The sequence below is a fragment of the Chelon labrosus genome (assembly GCF_963514085.1).
Source record: "Chelon labrosus genome assembly, chromosome: 4".
NCBI classification, from domain to species: domain Eukaryota; kingdom Metazoa; phylum Chordata; class Actinopteri; order Mugiliformes; family Mugilidae; genus Chelon; species Chelon labrosus.
In genome coordinates, this window is record NC_140340.1 from 7867459 (window position 1) to 7890830 (window position 23372).

Sequence of the window (23372 nt, forward strand, 5' to 3'; positions counted from 1 at the left end):
ACTAATTAAGATCCTCACAAGTGCACAATTAACACTCGCTGCTTTCAAGTTCATGCAAAAAAACATCATTTTCATCAAGCTTTTGCACATTTTAATTTATTTATTTAGTTTTTTCCCGACTATTGTTGCACCGATAATGAACAAAACTGGCCGAACCTGCATTTTGACTTTGCACTTTTTCCCGTAGCCTGCGGAAGCTAAAAGACTAGCGCATATTAAGCAGGAGGATGTAAACACTGATTTTAATTTTAAAGAATGTTTGAGATGAAACAACAGTCGCGTTCGGACGTTGCCGTAATTGGAGCAAGGGGAGGGGCTGCCTAGATAAACAGACTTCTGTTGCTGGTGTAGGAGCACCCACTCGGGGGGGGGGGGGTCTTTCCATATCTGTGTTCTGTTTAAAAATTAAACTCCTAACCGGCGTAAAACAGAATTAATATACAGCGAGCGAAGACTAATCAGAGATCTGTGGTTTCATTGTAATTCCTCCGCCGTGCTAAACTGTGACAAAAACGTTATTTAACATCTTTACCTCCGCTTCAGCCACTCGGAAAGGCCCAGCTCACACGCACACACAAAAGAAGACCTTACAGTATTTTAATATCGCCCGCTTGTATATTCTAATCCCGACACCACTTGAAATATAATTCTTTGCCCTATTTTAAATCATGGATGGGAAATTGCATTAAAGCGGGAGTGTGTGGGCATACAGGCAGCGATGTTAAATGGACATATGAATGCAGGGGTGAATCCTAACCTATTAAGTACTTTCCTTATTATTTCTGAAAGTGGAGCGTGATAATTAGTTTGGTTGAAATCCTATAGCGGGGTGGAGGTATGGGTCTCAATAGTTGAGCCAAATTAATTTCTTCTGTCACCTTGAGCATACGTTCCTCTTAATAGGTTTAATTTATTTCACGGTGATTATCTTTTTTTTTTTTTTTTTTTTTCCTTTTTAACCACTTGACTGTTATGCGCATATTCACAGAGAAATCCACTTCAACCCTCCGCGCGTGAATGCCGCATTCATACCTAAATATGATATATCTGCACGCCGTCGTTACTGCTCGGCTGCTGCGTCCGTGTGATCTGAGAGATGGCAATGTGCCGTTTTCCCAGGGGTCCCTGCTTCTGCTGCTGCTGCTGCTGCTGCTGCCGCCGCCGCTTGCTGCGGTCCAGTTGTCATGTGATCCATGTGTCTGGCTAAGAGCTCGTTTTTTCTTCTTTCTTCTTTCTCAGGAGTCACTCCAAGTCTTTTTAGTCCTAAAAGTTAACAGTCATTCTTGATGTTAAATCCATCAGAAACCTCCATGTGCCACGAGGTCGCTTTAATAATCTCCCCTGTGTATGTGTGTGTTGTTGAGGTTAGGGTGGGCCATGGGAAAGTGGCATACCTGAGGGGATTAGAATGATCCCGAGGACACTTTCCGTGGGACACATTCACATACTAATTTCCACCACTGCCGTTTTGTAACATCTCACACACCTCAGGCCTTTTTTTTTCTAGTTACCATGAGATGAGTATACCTTTAAAGTATGCCTTTGCGCCTTCGCGTGTACCGTGCCCCACCCCGATGTGTGTTTTTTTTTTTGTTTTGATCTCGCCGGGATCACTCCGGTTGCCCCGTGCGGTTTCAACTTACACTGGTAAATTACACCCAATCACTGAAATTACATCCTATGGGCTCCCTTTCTGCGCTCGTGTGTCTTGATTGTTGACGTCACCTCGCAGAGCCGCTCTCCGCGTCAGGTTTGATTAGGCCGAATGAAGTCCAACTGTTTTTGTGTTTTGTTCATTTAGGGGAAGCAAAATGGAAATGCAGCTGTTTTTTGGTGCGTGCGTGTGCGCACGTCGGAGGAAATTGCTTTGTGGTGTGTGGCGGTGAGTGCGTAAGACTGGTTGTCAGCTGGTAAGCAGCAGAAGGCACCGCGCGCAGAGGAACCGATGCGCGAGTCTCCGCTTTCAATTGAGCGGGCCGCAGTAAGGGAGGCTGGATGGGACAAAACTCAGGCGGAGAGGCCGTAGTCTGCCAATTAGCGCACCAGATGTCAGTTATTGTTGGACTAGAATTACGGCAATAACTGCAATTGGCCGACGGTTACGAGCATGTGTGTGCGTAAGTGGGCTAACTCCACTCTGATAGATTTTAAACAATCGTCTTTTGGGACTTGCTCCTTTTTTTTTATTACTCTTCTGGCACCTGCAGTGTTTTTCGGAATTCTGTCTCTCCTCTTTCTCCCTTTCTGTGTAGTTTTTCAGCATTTTGGAAATGTAAACACTTCTAAAATACATCCAGATGTTACCAGCTGTGCTCCGCCACCACAAACACTGGGCAGGCTGTGTGTGTGTGTGTGTGCGCCTCAAAGACTCCTTTCTCAACTATTTGCTCTCAGACAGACAAAATGATTGCCGGATTTTGTCGTATATCTCTTTGTCTGAGTGTGAGCAGGTTTTAAAATATGGTAGCGTGTGCAGCTCTGTGTGTGTGTGTGTGTGTGTGTGTGTGCGTGTGTGTGTGTGTGTGCTGAATAGGACTATTGTAGACGTTAAAAGCCGCTGCGACCCAATACCGCCTGAATCAAAGGCTCTATGAAATGCAGAGAAGTCAGAACTGATGCAGTGTGACAGAAAGAAAGCCGTTTCACCAAAACACTGACCTCATGCGCATCGCGTTATGCCTCATGCACACATGCAACGCACTACACGTAAGATTGGCACGTTTGGGGCAAAGCTCTGTTGAGATTTGCCGTTTGCAAGAGATGCGACTGAGTTCAACCGCTTAGTGTGGGAAGGGTCTAATTGTTAGGTGAGTAATGTTAATGTTTGTTTACAAAATGCACACACACTCGCGCACACACACTGCGCAGGGTTTGGCAGGGTTCTAATTAACAGATGTCCCTTACCTTCTCTAATGATCTGATATTATTACTGGTGTTATCCCCACGTTCACATGCTCCCGTAACACAACAGGTGAACACATTTAAATGTCAGCCTCATGCTGTTCGTAGCTTTCTGTACGCATGTGTGTATTTGTTTATGCACCGTGGTCATTCTGAAACCTTGCTCCTCTGGGAGTAATTACAGCAGAGGTTTTCTGGCCATTTTCTCTCATTAGTGCGACTATGGAGAGAAATCGTAGATCTTCAGTTTGCATGAGTATGCATACATACATGCACCGAGTGTTGGGCAGAAGTCCACACACACGTGCGCGGTGCCGGGGCTGAATCCAGGACTATAGTCTGGAGTTACGTGGTGCACCTTTTTTTTATTTTTTTATTTTTTGTGCCGCAAGTCTATTTCAGCCTTTGCTTCTCTGTACACATTCCCTCCTTGTGTTTGCACATGTTTGTGTGTGTTTCTCCCGTTCGACAGCATCTGGCCCGAGCCTCGCTCAGTCCTTCAATTCAAACTGCAGGTTGTTTGTTTGGGTTTGCCCTTGCAAACACACCATTAGGCCCCGCTCTCTGCACTGAGGACTATTCCTGGCTCTGGCCTCAGTTTAGCCCAGGCCTGCTGCCTGGCTCACTGGAGGTCCCTGCAGGCAAACCTCAGTCCTACCAGAATCCAGGAAGATCTGAACCACAGCGCACCGCCCAGCCACCACAGTGAAACTCTAGCTGCTTCAACCAGGCTCGCCCCACAGCAAGACATAAATGTCAACTGGAGGGTTACAGTGTGTGTTTCCTAGAGTACGTCTTTTCTGTCCGATAGTCAGCCCGTCGTGACGCAACAAGTCCACCTTTCCTGTAAACATACAGGAATGGACAAGAAGTAGGCCTCAGCCTTTGTGACTAACACTCAGGCAGTGAAAAGGGATTTTGGACTGAAAGATGAAAAGTGAAGAAAAGAAAGAAGGAGTGAGAGGCAGCAGAGAGAGAAAGAAAACAACAAAGGTGGTCAGGACAAAAGCAGTATTGTATCACTGAAATGACTTGTGAGTTGAAAGCCTTAAGCGTCCTCCCCAGAGCCAGGTCATAAAGCTCAGAGACAGGCTTGGCAGCCGAGGCCAGAGCCAGACAGGCCTGGCAGTCGAGCCCGGAGAGCTTCCAGTAACAGGAGATGTAAAAATCAATTTGCCGTGAAAAAGGTAAACAATCGGAAATGACAAATATGCAGGTTCTTTCCATCGCTCCCCCCCTTTTTTTTTTTTTCGTCTCTTGCTATTTTCAATGTTATTACAGAAGACAAATGCAGGAGAGTGACTAGTCCGGAGTCATGCGGTGAGGGCTCCCAGCAACGTTGAGGAGGAGGGCGAGAAAGGGGGGATTTTTTTCCCATTTCCACCACCTGAAATAGTCAAGCTGCACATTTCCACTTAGCAGTTGCATACATGTTAACAGGGATGTTACGAATGCAGTGAAACGCACACATGAGGACAAGCCAGTAGTCCTGATTAAAGAGGCGGAGGTCGATGGATGGAGAAACAATTGAGGGATTGGGAAATGACAGAGTGGGAAAAAAAAAAAAGGGGGTTGAATCCTCAGGGGCCTGTTTGGTGGTTAGGGGCCCTTGGGGGCCTCGGTGGAGACCTCCATTAGTGGAACGATCTGAGCCTGAGGGAGCTGGTGCCGTGGCGGGCCTTCGAGGCAGGGGCCAGTCTGTTTAGCAGCAGTTTGTCTGCATTGCTCATAACATTGATCCGGCGTTGGACTGCAGCCGTAGGAAAGCTCTTTGCTGCTGAATAGGCCGACCAGCAGAGTATTGATAAGGCAGAGTGGACCAGTGGAGAGCCCTGCACCCTGTTGGTCATTTGGTTAAGACAGACAGATCTTGTTCAATACATGCACCCCATGGCTGCCTTGTGGCATGTTAAATCGGTCTGTGCGTGTGTCTGCGTGAGTGCAGTTACACATCCATACGTGCATGTGAGTGCAACGATTAGTGTCTTATAGAATCTAATCCTCTTTGCTTTTTCCACTCGTCCTTCTCGGATGAACAGATCTGCTGTGACTGGCTGGGGAAAAATGAAAGGGGGGGAAAAAGAACAAGTGAGAAAACAAACATGTTTCCCAGGCCCCAATTAGCCCACTTTTATTGCCTCTAGATATGCCCCCCCCAACCCTCCCGCCACCACCACCACCACTCTCTGAAGCCTTGCACAGAACGCTTCACATCATTGAGAGTGCTTAAGCATAAGCAACAAAAAAAAAAAAAGGTGGCAAACGGATATGATGGCAAGAGAGGGAGGAAAGAATGAAGTGGGAGAAGGGACACTTCTCCACACTCCTGCTTTCTTAAATCTGCTTTTCCAGATTAAGACAAACTGACTGGGATTCTGTGTATATGTGTTTAAGAGTTGTGCGCTACCATTCTCTGTGCATCCGCGTGCGCCTGCACTGCCGGTTATATGTGTGTTTTGTGGTTGTTGTGTTTGTACAACATCAGTCGCTGAACGCTCACAAACAAAACAGTTTGATTCCTCAGCGCAGAAGCCATCAATTCTTAATGAGATAATGACATGCTAACATGCTCCGAGCAGCGGCTCTGTTTACAGATGAAGACAAACCACAAACAAGACACAGACATGCCGAGCCCTTTGAGTTTCACATACACTTTCTTTTCACTGTTTCCCCCCTTCTTCCCTCGCGAGGGCTTTGCGCCTTGGCCCGAAACCTTGCGAGAATAACAGGTGGGGAACATCTTGACGGCGCGCGTGTGCGTGCGCACAGTCTGATAGACAGACACACACACTGCAGTAATGAGACAGGCGATATGATGTGGCTGCAGACCAGATTCCCTAATAAGAGAAGAATGTTGTCCAAGGCGTCCAAAGTTTTCCACTGGAATCACACATTCATCCAGTCTGTTTCCTGCCCCGGGGTCTTCCTCTCGGCTTGAACACACGAGCAGAGGGAACCCTCTGTCTCCCTCTCCTGCTTCCCGCTCTTCCCATTGTCCCCGTCCCCTCCCTTGCCACATCCTTTTTCTCGTCCACTTCATCACTTTTCCTTTCCCCTTCCATCAGTGAGAGTCGGTTAATGCGGGCCACTGGAGCTCAGTCTCTCTGCGTCGGATTGTTCCTCTGGAGTGACACGAGCACATGACTCACAAAGTGAGTCAGACCAATTTAGGCTTATTGCTGAGGAAATGGTTGTGGATTAAGAGGAAAGGTGTCTTTCTCAGACTGGTACAGGAAAACACACACACACACACGCACAGCTGAGTAATAATAATAAAAAAAAACACACACACACACACACACACATCTGCTGCTCCCTGAATCTTCAAATTAATGGAATTCTTAGTCTAGCTGTAGAGCAACTTTAAACAAACCAAGACAGAAGTTTAAAAATTCTCATTCAAATACTTTAACCTTGAAATCTCCCCTTGCTAAGGCACCAGCTCCCTCTTTTTTTTTTTTTTTTTTTTTTTTTCATCTGTTAAATGTTTGAGTGTTTGATAGTTTGAGGTCTATAGCAGAACCCGCCCGGGAATTAATGTCATTCATATGCCCTGCGGAAATTACTTTTGAAATGCATATAATCTAAAACATGCAAATGAGGCTGACTTTGTGCACCCTGTTTAATATGAATTATCATTTTGTGAATACCTATTATTACTGCGTACATTTCTCCAATTATATTGTTCTTTTTTTTTTTTTTTTTGTCACTTTTGCATGGGGACGCACGTGTGCACATCGGGAACACCAAAAGCGGGCGCGTGCACATGCTCGGTCACATGCATATGCGCGCCGGCAAACACACACACACACACACACACACACACACACACACTCGCACACAGCAGAATGTCTTTGTGATGGGTGTATTTTAATGAGGAGTAATAAGGATGGTAATGACCCAGTCCACTTCTCTCTCTCTCTTTCTCTCTCACTCTCAGTCTTTGTTTCTCTCTCCCTCTATTTCTCTGCATCTCTTGCCCACTGCCTGGCACACAGCTGTTGGTTTACACGCACCCAGTGGGATAAGTTCATTTAAAGAAGAAGAAGAAAACTAGATGTAGCCGCCTTTCGCAGATTCTGCACAAATTTGCCACTCAGAAAGTCCTTAAACAGCAAATGAAAATAACTAGGCAGGAAATACAAGTGTTGCTCATCCAATTTTCATTAACCGACTGAAATATTGATGCGTTTTAAAAGTGAACAGTGCATGTTTGGTTTGTCTCCTTCCCTTTCTGTTCTTGTGATCGAGCGCCGTTATTAATGTCCTTGTCCAAGAGGCAGACATTTTATTTTTATTTTTTTGCTCTTTTCTCCCAAATTGAATTGAAGGCATCCCCTCTTTCAAACGAATTACTCTATTAATTTATTTATACTGCGCCATAAATTATTCTATTAATATTAGCATGTTCCAAATTAGTATGACTTCTCTCAATGTTCCTGCTACTTCTATTAATTAGCATGCTTGTCACTATAACAAAGATTTTTCTTTCTCTGATAAATTATAAAGGAGACATTTTTTAATACAATGAGAACTGCCTGAGAAATTATTAATATTTCAGTCGGGGCCTGTAAGACAAAAGTGAGGAGAAAAGAGGGAAAGAAGAACAGAAAACTAACAACAGTACGGAATACATTACAAGCTTTCATTGGTATGCAACAGTGCAATGGTGTTGATTTTTATTTAGCTTTTTTTTTTTTAAGAAAAAACGTGAATATTGACGTGTGTGTGTGTGTGTGTGTGTGTGTGTGTGTATGTGCCCACCCATACAGACCGCTCAGGGATATCATTTTGTTTTAGCAGTTTTCGGATAGGATGTGAGTTAATTACCTCTATAACGGCTTGGACCAAGTTCAAAAGTACTAAAATTCAATTAATTTGAGAACTGGACATGCTATCATTTTCTCTGCATGTCTCCTTTTAAAGTCTGGCCTGTTTTTACTGTGGACTTATTCAATTATATTTGATTAAACTCGCTCTGATCCAATCTATTAATTAACTAGGAAATGCAAAGTGCCCGACTTGAAAGCCGATGTATAAAATTATATCATGTCCACTTTGATATTTATTTATTTATATTTTTTAAATCCATTGTAACCCTTTATTATTGTAAGTCCCCATCACCCATTTTTTTTTTTTTTTTTAGGAAATATTCAGTCTTTTTACCCTTGCAATGATCATAAATGGAAATCATGTCTCACCTAAAGGCGGCACATTTACCTTTTCATAAATCACACTTCCTCTTAATTTTGTAATTAAAACGAGGAACTATCTGTGGCAGGAATGTATCACTTTCTTGGTGTAATGGCGAGTTTTTCTCCAAATATTAATTGAAGGAGATTCCGCCTTTTCACGTGCACCGGCACGGACATGCGCGCACGTTTCGGATTTGAAAAGGTTCGAAATTGCGTTTCTGCGTGTGCATTTATGAATTCCGGCTCTGAGGGTCACACGGGTCACATTCGCCACACAGCGTCCGCACGTCGCATCTGTTGCTCAAATACAAAAATTAAATCTCAGTCTACTTAAGCTTCAGTTTACTCATCTATTTCACCTTCATGTCATGTGTCCATTTCCCCACTGACACCTTTTCATCTGTATTCTTCAAATTTTTTTCTTCTTCTACCTTTCTCGCTCTCTCTCTCTCCCTCTCCCCTCTCTGCCCCCCCCACCCCCACCCTTCCTTCACAGTGAAGGTCATTCTAATAAAGAGCTCTCATAGGACAGAGCTGCTAATTGCTCCGCGGCGCTCTAGCTGGTTTCAGATCCAAATAAAGGCACATTGCCTTTTTCAAAAGCTCCTCTCCTTCCTGCCCTGCATTCCTCCGCCTCCCCCTTTCACCTCTGTTCCACCATGTTGAATCCAGTCTGAGTAATATCCGCGTGGACTGTCATAGCCTGACCTCAGCCTCTATTACCTCTCCGGACAGAGGGGGGGGGGGGGGGTGAAAGCAGGGATTTTTCACCTTCGTGATCACAGGATGATTTCCAACTGGCAAACGAGAGCACGCACGTGAGCGATACCTCTTCAGGAATGCACAAACCCTGATTTTAGGCGCAGATAAATGAGGTGTGCGTGAAGTCCGCTCCTTCTACAAATATTTGTGTGCGTGTATTTGTGTGTATCTTTGTGTCTGTCTCCAGTATTTTGAACAGACAGCAGTCTGCAAGCTGGTAAATCACTTACTGCACTCTAAAAGAAGGGTCGAGGTGAAGGCAGGAGTGTATGTTTGCCCCGGTCATACACACATACGGAGCGATCTCATCGGTGCGGAATGCGCTGTGTGTTTACCTATGGCTCCAGAACCCACCTGACCGAGGGAGGCTAATCTTTATGGGCTCTGTAAACAGGGACTTTGTCTTCAGAGAACTGCAGACGGGCAGGCCGACAACCAATTCACACATGCATGCGCGCACAGACGCCAGAAGAGAAGAGGAGGGAAAGGCATATGAGTTATACTCAAAGCAACACACATTTGCATGTGCAGGGGGCTACATGCACATGCAAACACTCTATTAAATGCTCAGTCAAACTAAATGCCATATGGCTGACAGTACAGCTGAAATATAGAAGAACTCCCCATGTTTACATAGCGGGGGATTTTCTTATCATCTGCACTCTGAGCACCTCTCTTCTTCTCTCCACTCCCCAACTAAAGCACTGTCTACTTCATTAGCCAGCTGCACAACACACTGGAGGTCAGACTCTAGGCCAGGCCTGCTAGCTCCTCTCTCTCTCTCTCTCTCTCTCTCTCTCTCTCTCTGGGCCGATGATGCTCTTTGAAGGCAGCCAGTAGTAGATATTGGCCCACATCTGACTGACTATCTGTCTGTGGGATAATGGAGTTCACCTGTTAGCACTGGAGCAGGGCCAGGGCAGCCGCAGACATCTAGCATTAGCCCTTTGCTGTTAGCCAACCTGTTAGCGCTGGCTGGAAGCCAAAGTAGCCTGGGGCGGCTAGCTGCTCGCTGCTAGCTGCTCGCTGCTCGCTGCTCGCTGCTCGCTGCTCGCTGCTCGCTGCTCGCTGCTCGCTGCTCGCTGCTAGCTTTAGCTCTGCGTGGAAGCCTACCTGGCATCCCCCTGCAAATCTGAGTAGCGCATAGCAACGGCCAGCTGCTGAGGAAACAACCAAACTTGGACAGGGAAATGATGGAAAAAGAATTTGCGCAGTGTGTTTTCGTCTGTGTGTGTGTGCGTACGTGCACTGGTGTGAGAGTGTTTGTGTATTATTTCCTCAGCTTTCCTCTGACCTCATTCTCTTTTATTGAAGCTAATACACGTCAGCTCAGAAATGCCACGCAGATATCCCTCCTATCCCTTTTCCTCTCCTTCTTCTTTTCTGTCATTCCTCTGAAAGCGGGAGAGAATTCTGAAACACAGCGACGTAGCCGCTATAGATCATGATGCTTTTAATACGTCCATGCTTCGATACGATAGAACTTGCATGCATCTTAGCAAATCAAAGGCTTTCTGTCTTAATTCTTAAAGAGAGTGCTAGTAAAATAAAAAAAAAAAGAGAGAAATAGAAAACTGAGGGATGAGTTACGGGTGATGCAGCGGCGAATTGCGACGACCTGTCTGACGTCTGTAATTCATTTAGCTGCATCAACTCTTCCAAAAACGCGCCTTGACACGCACACGAAGAGCTTTGTCAATTAAACAGTTAATTATCTGTTTGCATGAAAAGGTAAAGCGGATGCCTGTTTGGTAGCAGGATACGCTGTAAGAGTAATGTATGATTATACAAAAACCTTGTCTCTGTTCCAATAAGTGCAGTCACTGCTGCATTTACCGGAACGTTAATAATACAGCCTGTATTTACTTTTTTTCCCCCCTTTGTATGCACAATACCACAAAGTGAACCAGACATTTATTTTTTTATTGTGTTTCTGGTTGTGTTCCTCACACGGGAACCAAAGAAAGGATTGAAGCAGACATGCAGTGAGATCCCCAGATATGGTTGTTGGGTTTGTTCTGGGGTTTGGGGTTAAATCAGATTCCCTCGGGGGCCCGTGTCACTGTTTATTTAGCCGAAGAGCCTTTGCTAGCTCTCGGGCACAAGAGTGTGTGTGAATATGGGTGTGTGTAAATTATGATCTATCTTTGAATGTCAGCGTTCATGTCCCTGTCAAAGCGCGGATATAGAGCGGCTAAGGCGCTTCGCGACGAGACAAATCCTGGAGCCGTTCCGCGGTAGTTGACAGTAAATAGGATGTTTCGTGGACACATTGACAACAACCGCAATTATTCTTTTTTTATTATTATTATTATTCTAATGAAATAAATCCCCCTTGGGTGTGACAGTTAGCCAAATATTGTATGAATCCACAGAGCTTCTCATTGTCAACAGAGGCTCCTCCAAATTCTGTTTCCTGATTACAAAACAGGTTAGACTTCCTGTTCCTCAGATATTCTGTCTCCGGAAGAGCATTTCTTTTGCTCGCAAATATTGACTGAACTATCAGAGATCATAGAAGTAACCTATGTGGATTCTATTTCAGGGTGGAAACTTTAATGTTTTCCAGGGTTGAACACGCCACTAGTTACCAGGCGTAACCAGAGGGAGAAAGACGGTGTGCGAGAGAGCTGGGGAGATAATTCAAGAGTCAGATGAAAGTAGATAGATGATGGAGTGTAGATACTGGTACAGACATTTTTTCCCTTACCCCCCTCTCTCCTCCACTCACTTTCCCTCCCACCCTTATTCCCTCAGTTCTTTGCCTAATAAGCAGCGTTCCTGTGAGCTGATGCAAGGCGGAGGAAACAGAACAGGCGTTCAGGGACTGCTGGAAATATTCCCACATGAGGCATAACATGATAAAGACTTATTATCCCACTAAGCTGCTGTAAACACATAAATACACGCTCATACACAACTCTCCGTCTCCCCGCACAAAACGCACGTACGGTCGCGGGGAGTGAAGCCGGCCCGGGCCTTTATGCTCCTGATGAGCGGTGACCAGGAGGAATCTGACAGAGCCAATCCCCCCGGACAAAGCCCTGAGAACCAGCCGCCGCGGTGAGCCAGCTCAGTGGGCATTTTGGCTCGGCTCGTTTGAACTCCACGCACACCCAGAGCAGTGGGAAGAAGCGGGGGGCGGGGGTTGTGATTATTATTAGTGCAAATTTTTTTTGGGAACATCTGAACAAGCTGCGTGTCGAAACAGGACTCATCCCTAACTCCCGACTCCGCTCATCAATCACACCAGACGCGCACATAAACACATGCACCTAGCGTTTGCAGTGAGCTAATCCATTACAGTACAAAGGTAGGTGTCAGCCTCTTAGACAAACACACACACACACACACACACACGTATACATCAGAGTCATCAGAAACATGTTGAGTCCCATTTCCCCTCTTCTCTCCTCCATCCCAATTAAAAGGCAAAGGAGGCCTTTTATTTCCCTCTCCTTCCAAACACATTCTTTATCTCTCTGATCTGCGCTCCTCCCTCCCTCGCTCGGGTCCCCTCGGGGTAGTGGGAATGTCTCTCCCCACACACTCTCAGGTCAGGGGTTCAACCGGAGAGGGTCTGAGCATGTAAAGAGAGAGAGCGAGGGAGCGGGGGGAAAAAGACGCACAGAAAGAGTGAGCAGCGGGTTGAGGCAGGCCTCAGCACGGGCAGCTCCTCTTCGCTGCCAGAAACACTTAAAGCGGTGTGTGTGTGTGTGTCTGCGTGTGTGTGTATCATAACCCTAATCAGAGACTTCAGGGTAGATTTATGCCCCTGCCTTTTTCCCGACCTCCATTACACCAGCTTATATACACCCATTACAGGATATGACAGAGTACACACCCTTTAGACGAGCATACCACCACACTGCCTGCCTGTGTGAAAGGAGGGCATGCGCTCACGTCTTTACACACTCCCCACTTTCCCATTAGGTCCTTGTCCACCTGCGAGCTCCATCTCTCTCTCTCCGTCTGTCTTCATCTCCATTCCCCTCGTTGCTAATAAGGTCAATGAGGAAGAGTAAGAAGCAGATGGGTGTACAGTACATTACAGCGCGCGGCACAGTAAAGCGTGGGCTCGACAGCAGGCCGGTGATTCATGCTCGGCGAAATGTGTGATGATGTGAAGAGTTTCTACTGCGGCGCAAAGTCAGTGGACTGTGCGCCGAGGAGATCTGTTGATCACTCAGCACTATGCCTTGCTTCATAATATTACCTCGGGGAGTAGTTCGACCGAGCACGGGTCGGGGGCGGAGGCGGGAGGGAGGGAGGGAGAACGAGGAGGGGGGGAGAGGAGAGGAGTGAGGTTGGAGATTAAGTGACTATCTTTAAATGTCACAATAACGCTCCACTTCTCACTCTTAACTTCTTAAAGGCGGATGGGTGCCAGGAGGAAGACAGGGGAGAGTCAATGGGGAGGAAAAAAATACTGCAGCGTGATTTGTGGTTTTCAAATAGGGCTGCTTGTTGGAGGGGGGGGGGGTATTAAACGAGTAAAATATGTCCGTACTGCACTTTTAAAGGTTTAGCTTTCATAAATTTAAGATGCACATACCGCAATGTCCACACAGCAGATTGGTCGGGAACCAGTTGTCACTTTGCACGCTTTAAAAAAACAGGTTAATGGACATGTCTAAAAAGAAAAATGCATTTTTATTTTGCTCTTAATGACATGTAGCTTTAAAAATGCAGATTTTGTGCTGTTTAATTTGATCTCCAGAGCATGCAACGTTATTGAAAAATTACGTTTTAAGCAAAAAATTTCCATATTTCTGAGATTTCCGGGTATCCACAACATTTATGTGCAAAAAAAAAAAATTACGAATACTGCTATATTATGTTCACTAGCAAAACTACGGGTACTTTGAGACCCCCACCAGTGTAACCGAGCTATCCGTATGGCTGGACACCACTTCCGTGAGAAAATATATATGTTTTCTTTATGCGACCGAACCGACCCTTTAACAAGCGCTCCCATCAGCCCGTCCACCTGCACACACACACACACACACACTTGCATCTTCCACGCACGGCCGTGCTCAGGTCCCTGTCCCTCTGCAGGCATTCGGCAGCATTCCTCTAACAAAGCCAACAGCGATCTCTCACACTCTCACCTGCTGTCAGAGTCTCAGAGAAAAAAAGAAAAAAAAAAAAACGTGTGCACACACACACACACACACACACACACACACACACACACACACAGATTCACCTGCTCTTGCCTCAGAGGAAAAGAAAAGTTAGATTCTCTCATGAAATGGCTTTTATTGTTTCCCCAGAAGGCATGGGTTGTACGCCTCTGAGAAACACGCACATACAGACGCCGCACGCGCACACACACACACACACACACACACAGAGTCGCACGTCGACGGCGGGTAGAATGCCTCGATGGCGTTTTGTGTACCCGCTCCGTGTACCATAAAAGCAGCAGAACTTTCCCCTTTAAAAACTACTCGCTCGTGTGTGTGTGTGTGTTAATTTCTAAAACTGGATGAGGCAGAAAGACGAGATTGAGCTTGTCATTAGGAGTTCACAGCCTGCGTGCTTGCATGAAGGTTTGTTTTGTTTTGTGTTCGCTGCCTTGTGTGCGTCTTGCGCGCTAGTGTGTGTGTGTTTCTGTGTGTTCCTCCTCTCTCCCACGCTCGGGCGCCTAACGATGGCAAATGCGCCTGTGTGTTTGCGAGGCGTTGTTTCTCAAAAAAAAACAACAACACATCCAGGAACGGCTCGTTTTGTCGGGTTTTGTGGAGGGAACACGCTCTAATTAGAGAGGCCCTCTGAAGGTGCATCAAACGGATCTTCCTCAAAGACCAACCTGCTCACGGCTCACACGCGGCGCACACTTGCCACCTCTGATTATTGGAGAAATGTGTGTGTTATTTAACAATATAGCCGAGTATTAACAGCCTTGTCAGTTTAGATTTGCTGCACATCTGATCCTAATCCGCGTGTGTACGCTCCTAGACGCACATTTACATGCAGACAAAAAAAGTGTCTGCTTTAGATGGTGCTTTGTCGGGCATGTTTGTACATATGGTTCACGACCAAAAGCCCTTTATGGGAACTATTCATGCACGCACACACTTAAACATACTCAATCCACCTCTCTATCTCTCTGTGTGTTTGGTTTGTCACTTGGTTTGTTTAATCAGGCCGGAGCAACACGTTCTGCTCCAACTGCCCCGGTCACTTTTGTTCAAACCTGTGCGTTGCCCCCTTCCTGTTCTCAGGTGCCAGTGATGATGGTGGAATCAGCCTCTGAGACCATTCGAACGACGCCGTCCAACCAGAACGGAGTCAGCAGCCTCACCAGCCAATCAGACGGAGGGGGAGGTAGAGAGGGTGGGTCCAATGGAGACACCAACGGAGAGATCAGCCCGGTTGACTTACTGCACCTGCAGCAGCAACAGGTGTGTGTGCGCGCGCGTGTGTGTGTGTGTGCATGTTTATGGGCCTCGGTGCATGTGTTCGACGCGATGTTTACACACGTACCCGCGCATACGTTCTCATGAGACTTGTTTTGCCACACCGCCCACTTGTGCAACTCATGTGCGTACGTACGGTACATTGTCTAGAACAGCATGTACACACCGGGGCATTACATAACGTACAGATGTGACAACACTCAGCTGGGCCAGACTTTGGCAACTGTCAGGCTTTGCATGTGCGAGCAGCGAAAAGCTCCGACAGGTTGGCCCGTCTGTGCTTTAATTATCCGCCGCTCGTAACGTGCCGGCTAATTCCTCTGGGAAGCAGTTCACCATGATAATTCCCACAGATATATTGTTCCTGTGTGGGAAAAAAAACTACCTCCTGCTTATAAGTTGTGCTCTCTGTAGGTGAAAGAAACCAGTTTCAAATTCTTAAAATGGCTTTCACACACTCAGATACTCAACCTGTGTGTGTGCGTGTGTGTGTGTGTGTGTGTCATAGTTGTGGGCGTGAAGTCTCTGTTTCATTTTTTCACTGATCCGTGAAGTGGTGTTTATGTGTTTGACACGTCAGAGTGTAGCGTCTGCCGCCGTGCTATTTATCCCATCCCGTGATTTTGCACATGTACAGTACACACTCGCACACACACACACACCCACACACATACACCCACTCACCACTGCGTCAAACGGAATTTCTAAACTTTTCCCGGAATATCTTGGATCAAATTCTACATTATTTCCCACCCCCTCCTCCCCCCCGAAAATCCACATAAACTCTCGACTGATTACTCTCTAAAGGACCCTGCTCTCACACGTACTACACACACAAACACACACACAGCTCTTCGAGTGTTTTTTCATCCAGAGGTCTCCACATTAGTCATTTGCCCATCACCTCCCAAAAATGTCCGCGGCGTCATTTAACGATGGAAACTTGCTGATTCATGTTCTTAAGGTCGGTGATGGAGAGGTAAAGGGAGACGATTCTTCTCTTTTTAATATTTCAAGTGTATTTTAGTTTACAGGGGCTGTTTATAGCGCTCCCTTTGTCTCTCTCGCTCGCCTTGTACAGCCAGCCGTCACGGTAGGGTCAGAGTGAGTTCTGGGCTGCCCAACACCAGCTGGGTTTTAGTTGAGGAAACCCGAAGGGGTGGGGCTGGAAAGGGGATGGGGGGTTTTAAAAAAAAAAGAAAAAAAATCAAGGTTTCCTCCCTGCTGCTAAAATTATTCCCTCTAATTATAATGATGGAGCCTTAGGTGAATGAAGAACACTTGAAGCCCTTCACTCCTCTCCATCCTTCCATCCTTCCCTCCCTCCCTCCCCTGACTGCATCCTCACCCTGCTTCCTCAGCAACCTTCAGCTGAGGACTCACAGCCATGCACACATGCACACACTTAAACACCAAACCTGTAGCTCACACAAAGCGGGTCTTTATTCTCTTGGACGTGTCTATGCTCTCGATGTTTTTGCACCTGTGTGTGTGTGTGTGTGTGTGTGTGTGCGCACCCTGGTATTTCCTCTCTTGAGCGGGTTACCAACCACAAACATAGCTCCCTCTCCCCTTTCCATCTTTTTCTCTTCCTCTTTCTCACTGTACTTCTTTTTTCCTTCTATCCGCTATGGGCCATGAAAGACAAGCACAACCTTTCCTCCAGATCCCAACGCTCACCCTCACGAAAAAAAAAAAAAGGGCTACCTCCACAAATTGTGGCTTGTGTATCCCCCCCGCTCATTTTAGTATCAAATTTTCAGTAAGACATTTCAAGTCATCACTCCCTGTACTATAGATGTTTTATCTTGGTAACCGTTGTGCTCTGTGCCACATACTTTATGGCTTATTTTACCGTACATTTTAATATTTTAATAGGGTGAGAAAATATGAGGAAGACGGAGAAAAGATGAGCTAATTGGGGTGTCAGACAAGCACTCATCAGTACTCCTACGTTATCCAGGGATTGGGAGAGGGTGAGGTAGAGGGTTGGGGGGTAACACAGAGGTGTGTGAGGGCGAAAACGAAGGGCGGCAACAATGAGCTGGGCTGACGGGGACGTGTACTCATGCATTTTTGGGGAATTAAATGCCATGGTGCAAATATATTTTAGTTTGTGTTACATGTCAACCGAAAAAATAGTTACCCCAAAGATTATCCATAACAATTCATGTCCTGGTCTGAAGATGCTCCGTTTTTTGGACTAAAATCCTCAAATCCACAGATGATTTTCTCTGTCTATATGGGTGTTTTAACTCTTAGTGCCCGGTGGCCATAAAGGCTGTATTTTTAGCTTGTGCCACCACCTGAATCTCTTGGATATATATATACCTCCTCCTCCTCCTCCTCCTCCTCCTCCTCCTCCTATCCACCTCTACTTTCTTTCCCCCTCCACGCTCGAGTCTCTCACCTGAAGGTGCAACGCTCGCCAGTGTTTGTGCTTAAACACCATGCCAGTGCGCACCGGAGCAGAAAAGACACACTCGCACAGACGCGGAACTCCTGACAGCGCGGTGTTGTCAGAACACAAAGCCGTCTTTTCCTCGGGCCCCTTGGGAACCTGAGAGACATCACAGCCATCTCCAGCCATCAAACCCCCCAAACTGGCCTCTGTCTGTCTCCTCTGTTGTCTTCGGATTCCCTTTGGAGACGGACGGACGGACGGACGGACGGACAGATAGATAGAAAGATAGATAGATAGATGTTTAGCAGAAAAAAAAGAAGAGCAGTGTGAGCGGAGGAGATGCAGAGATGGGGGAGAATGGACGTCCAGTCAGAGGGAATGAAGGTAAAAGGACGGGCAAAGAAGCAGCACATTTGGGGTGGGGTGTGGGGGGGCATTTGTGGGCTGGAAAGACGAAATAGAGGGAAGAGGGAGGGGTGTAATGCTGAGACGTGTCAGAAAAGGGCGCCTGGGCCTCCCTGTGGAATGTGGCCTGTCTGCCTCCCCAGAAAGAACAGAGCAGGAAAGAGGGGAAGAAGAGAGAAGAAAGTGAAGAGGGGGCGAACACCAGTTTTGCCCCATCATCGAGGGGAGAGAGGAGGGGAGAGGGGAGGGAAAACAATGAGCGTCGTTACAGAGGGAGAGAGGAAGAAGGAGAGGAGGAAAAGTGAGAGTGCGGTGGAGAGTGTATGGCACTTTGTTGAGGTGCCGGGTGTGGACGTGAAATGATGCATAGCAGAGGAGAAATGTAAGCAGGATAAATCCTAACAAACCTCAAAGTGTGTGTGTGTGTGTGTGTGTGTGTGTGTGGCTGGCTGAGCAGAGGGTGCTCTGACGAGAACCAGGTGTCTTCAATTCTCTCCTTTTCTTTAAGTCTCTCATACCCGCTTCTTCTTTTTTTAAAAAAAAAAAAAAGAAAGATGTGAGCCCACACTGTAAGCGCTGCCACTCCCCCCTTCTCCCTCCTGTTCTCACCCATTTCTGTCTCCTCCTTTTTCCTCACCATCAATTAATCGAAAAAAAAAAAGAAGAAGAAGAAGAAGAAGGGCAAGGCAGGAGGGAGAGACGGTGGCAAAAAGGTGCCGTTTCCTCTCGAGGGTGCCGCTCGTCGGTCGGCTGAGCCAGCCGGAGCAGGGTTTTCCCTTTCCCCTTTCCCTCTTGTCTTTTTCTCTTTCTTACCCTTAACTCACTTTTACACCCAAATGGAAAGTGAGAGGCAGACTGCAGCAGTGGTCTCCCTTCCCCGAGGGTTTAAAAGGAACATTGGTAGAGAAAAAGACAGTTTAAGAAATTGGTTTGGAGCTTCGATCCACACTCCCATTTGTCATGTTCTAGTTTTTCCTCGGTGCTTCCCTCGTTGCTGCTCTCTCATGTGCACACATACTAGCAATCTTTGTTTCTCTCCCTTCCTCTCTCTCTCTCTCTCTCACACACACACACACACACACACACACACACACACACATGCAGGCATTTGCACACATGCACAGAGCTGATGCGAGTTAATGAAGGGTGTAATTAAGGAGCCACAGTGATGACTGGAGATCAGGGGGAACCGATACAGATCTCAGATATACACAAACACTGATGAAAGATAGCTGTTTTGTGTGTATTCACATGTGCAAGGTTGTGGATATGGGTTTGATGCTGGGAGCGCTTTGCGGATGGATGTATGAGGCTGGTGTGTGTGCGTCAACGGACGACGAGAGATGCCGGGCGATTCAGATAACGTATGGCTTCCTGTTAGATAGGCTAGACTCGGTGATTATGGCCCGTATGGATGGAGGCGGGGAGGTTTCGTGACACATGTGGTGTCTCCAGCTTTGGCTGCTGGGCCTTGCTAAATTATGTGAGTGAATGGGGGCGAATGTTGGTCACTGGGACAGTTATGTCTTGTTTGACCTCCAGTTCTCCACTGAGTTCACTTTCGGGTCAGGGGTGCAGAGGAGACGGAGGTGAAAGGGGGTGGCTAGAGAAGTGGAAGAGGAGGAGGAGGAGGCGGATTTTCAGATGCATTTTCTGGATGAATTTGGTAAAATTATGCTCGTTGACGTGTGCATCTGCATGACGGCTAGCATCCAGCATTTGCATTTTTTTTTCCCCGTCTGCGTGTCCGCACGCATGCGTAACCCGAGCGTGAGTGTCTGCGTGTGTCCGTCGGTCGTGTGTGCCGGCCAGTAAATCAGTCCCAGGCCGCTCTCTGAGTGCTGTCACCTCCTAAAAGCTTTCCCCTCGGTCTGGGCCAGGCCTTCTTCTTTATGTGCGAGGTCAGCAGAGTTCACAGGTCACCAGAGGTCATGCTGAGACAGAGGAGGGGCGAGTAGGGTTGCCTAGCATCGCGGAACACCCACTGCTGTAACCGCAGCGATACAAAGAGACCTATAGAACACCAACTTCCTGTAGGAGCCTCAAAAGCACTAGCTGCTCCCTTTGACTTTTACCTCCTTTTTTCTTTCCGCGTCGATCTCTCCACATAAGAACCCGCTTGTGGTAATCAATAAAGACTGTGCACTTCATGCTGAACAAGTCGTACTCGAGGCGTCGTCGTGTACGCAGGAGATTCGAGGCGGCGCAGTTCCCATCTCGCTCGCTGCAGACGTGTCAACGCTCACGGCGCAACAAACACACCTGCACATACAGATCTCACTGGTGCGTAATGACTTTCACATGACTCCCCCCTCCTCCTATTTCTCATCCAGTGATTTTTTCACACATTGAGACCTAATTCTGAGATGCTGAGATGTTGTATTTATGAGCACCTATAAAACTTTTTTACTGCTTTTTCCAGCCGGGCCATTGAATGGTGGAGAATCCACCAAGTGAGACTTTTTTTGCTCTCACTACCTTCGCTTCCTTTGCTTTTGTATTCCTGCAAGCCATCAACCACGTACTACAGTTGCACAAGAACGGTCAAATGCAGTTTGAAACTTCTCTGAAATTGCAGCCAGACGATACGTCATAATAGTTTTCACACTGACTTGAGTCGTCTGAATGCTCCACAGAAATGCGCTGCGCGGCTACAGGTCTTGTGGATGAGGAGTAGACCGGCAGTAGCCATGGTCCAGCAGGCGAGATCAGCCAGCATGGACACAGTCACGGTTGGTTGACCCGCACAGCCAAGAGGCTCAAAGACAAAAAAAATAGATAGATATGAACAGAAGAAGATATGTGTGTGTGCTTGTCCTGTGGAGTTACACACACATACCTGGGTACCTGAAGGGGTTAGGTTGGGTTTGGTTGCCATGGGAGTGTTTGGAAGCACTTAAACCCAGTAGGCCTGGCTGCGCTGTCAGGTAAATAACACGCATGTGCACACAACCACGCGTGAGCCGGCGCGGCCTCTGCTCACAGAGAGTTTTATGTTTTTGTCGAGGGGCGAAAAAAGCCGACTGTTGACTTTCACTCCCCAAGAAGTTATCGCCATGGTGACCGAGCCTTTTTAAGAGGTCAGGGGTCACTGAGCTAAGCTGAGTGACCTCATTACTATTACTGGTCGGTGACAGTGAGACTCTGGGATTCCGTGTCCTCCGCTTCCTCTATCAAAGAGCAAGCAGCCATAATTGTTTTTAATTGACATGTGCTCAGGTGCCTTGTTTCAAAGTTCATAAAGGGCAAGGCGCTCATACAAGAACAGCGTTCGTTTACAGCCCGGCACCCCGCCCATCCGCTCAGGATCCTCCCATCCCGCTCCTATAGTGTCCTCTCCTTTCTTTAAGTCGCCACTCCTTCGCTCCTCCACTCCAAACTCGCACAAAATAGACGGACACCGAGAGGGGGGAACAAGAGAAAGCGGAGTAAGAGTAAAGACAAAATGTGCAACGCTTGCAGGGCTGCCAGGCAAGCAGTTACCCTGGAAACAGTTGAGAGCCCTGGGATGCACACAATGAGCACGCACATATACACACTGCGCACACAAAAGCTGCAGAGGCCTAAAGTGTTGCTAATTAGCTAGTCTGCGCTGGTTCTTTGTGCGAGCCATTTTAAAGAAGAGATTAGAGTCAACAGGGAGGAGGAGAGGAATGTAGCTCTTCTCTCTCTCTCTCTCTCTTGTTTGCCTTCTTCTCGGGCTCTGGAACAGTGCACAGAGGCCCCCTTATTCACCTGATAGGCAGAATGCATTTGTTGTCTTGTTAGTTGAGTTTGGAAAGTAAATATAGTTGTGCAAGTGTAGTGAAACTTCATTTGAGATTAGGAATTTGAGATTGTTATTGTGAAAACTGAAGTATATCATAAAAAGCGACATGAATAAATGACAAACTCCTCCAATTTTTCCTCTGAGAGGCTTCGGGAAAATACTGTCAAATGATAAATATGCGGTTCCGAAAAAATAATTGGACGCTCACACAACTTTTCGTCCACGCAAAACAAATTCAGATACTCTCGACTCATTATTATTTTTATTTTTTTTCTTTAATAAAAGCAACAGACAAGTTCAGCTCCATTTTAACTTTATTATCTGAACCAATTATTGGAGGTAACAACGAAGGCAAATAAAGTTCAACCTGGCAGGAGCTCTGAAAATGTACTTACCACGCAAGAATTTGGCTCATAAACATTCTTATAATTGTTTTAGTTAATACAGACGTCCCGTATCGGGAAAACATATGTCCAAATCTCAAAACAAACCAACTAGCATTTTTTATTCTTTTTTTAGAATAGAACGTGTATTACATTAAACTGGAAAAAATGTGCCTTTTCACATCTGGGTGGATTAAATTCTTACTGAATCACACAGCCCAGCACACACACAGGCTTCCTCATTTCCCCTTTCTAAAACACACTCCACCCCTGCTTCTTATTTGGGGAAGTTAAAGATTTTTGTGCTCGCTCGGAGGTTAAACTTCTTATACCTCACCGAGCCTTTGTTGTGCCTGCCCACTTCCGGTGTTTGTGCATGTGCCTGTGGTAAGGGTGGGTGCGAGGGTGTGTCTATCTCCATCTCGGCAGCCGCAGCCAGGTGTAAAAACCCTCTGAACCAAAAACATGAAAGAGTTTTATTTCCATCCAAGTGGGCAGGCGGGCTAATACTTTTACAGGCCACTGACGAGGAACGTGTTTTTCTGTTTAACCAATAGGCGTCTTTGAGTGTGCGCGTTGTCGTTGTGTGTGTGTGTGTGCGCGCGTGTGTGCACATGGCAGACAGCCTCTGTTTGTGTATGTATGTGTTTTCCCTCTGTCTCCTGAGCTGAGTCTTGGCAGCGTCTTGCATGTGTTATTAGTTTGCCTTTTTTTTTTTCTTTTTTCTTTTTGGTTATTAATAATAAGAGTTAAACGGTTTCCATATGTGAGGCCTGGTTGCCAGGCTAGTGCTATCCTCATCATGAGCTGGCTGGCCTCGCACAGTCTCCCCTCTTGCAAGCTGCTCTCGCTGGGCAGGAGGAATGGCTCGAGCTCGGGAGGTCACGCAAATGAGACCTTACACCTAAGTGGTCTCGTCTATCCCAGGAGCAGGACCAGAACTACTTAACTGTCCAGCCTTATACAAGACGAGGGATAAATATTACACTGTCCGTCTGCGTGTGTGTGTGTGTGTGAGAGAGTGTGTGTGTTTGTGTGTTTTCCTCCATGGGCTGGGTCTGTCTGGAGTGAGACCTTCCTCTCCTGCCAAACGAGCTGTGTTGAAAACCGCAGGGAAACTGCATA

At 46.7% G+C, this 23372-nt stretch overlaps 1 protein-coding gene across 3 annotated transcripts in view; it reads left to right on the forward strand.

Annotated features, from left to right (window-relative positions):
• Positions 1-23372, forward strand: part of foxp4 (forkhead box P4) — a 112810-nt gene that overhangs the window by 43369 nt on the left and 46069 nt on the right. For all 3 annotated transcript variants that reach the window (XM_084543723.1, XM_084543722.1, XM_084543724.1), the window contains exon 2: positions 15092-15271. In XM_084543723.1, the coding sequence (XP_084399849.1) occupies positions 15101-15271 (171 nt within the window). In that variant the 5' untranslated portion in view covers positions 15092-15100. The remainder of the gene's footprint in view (positions 1-15091; positions 15272-23372) is intronic.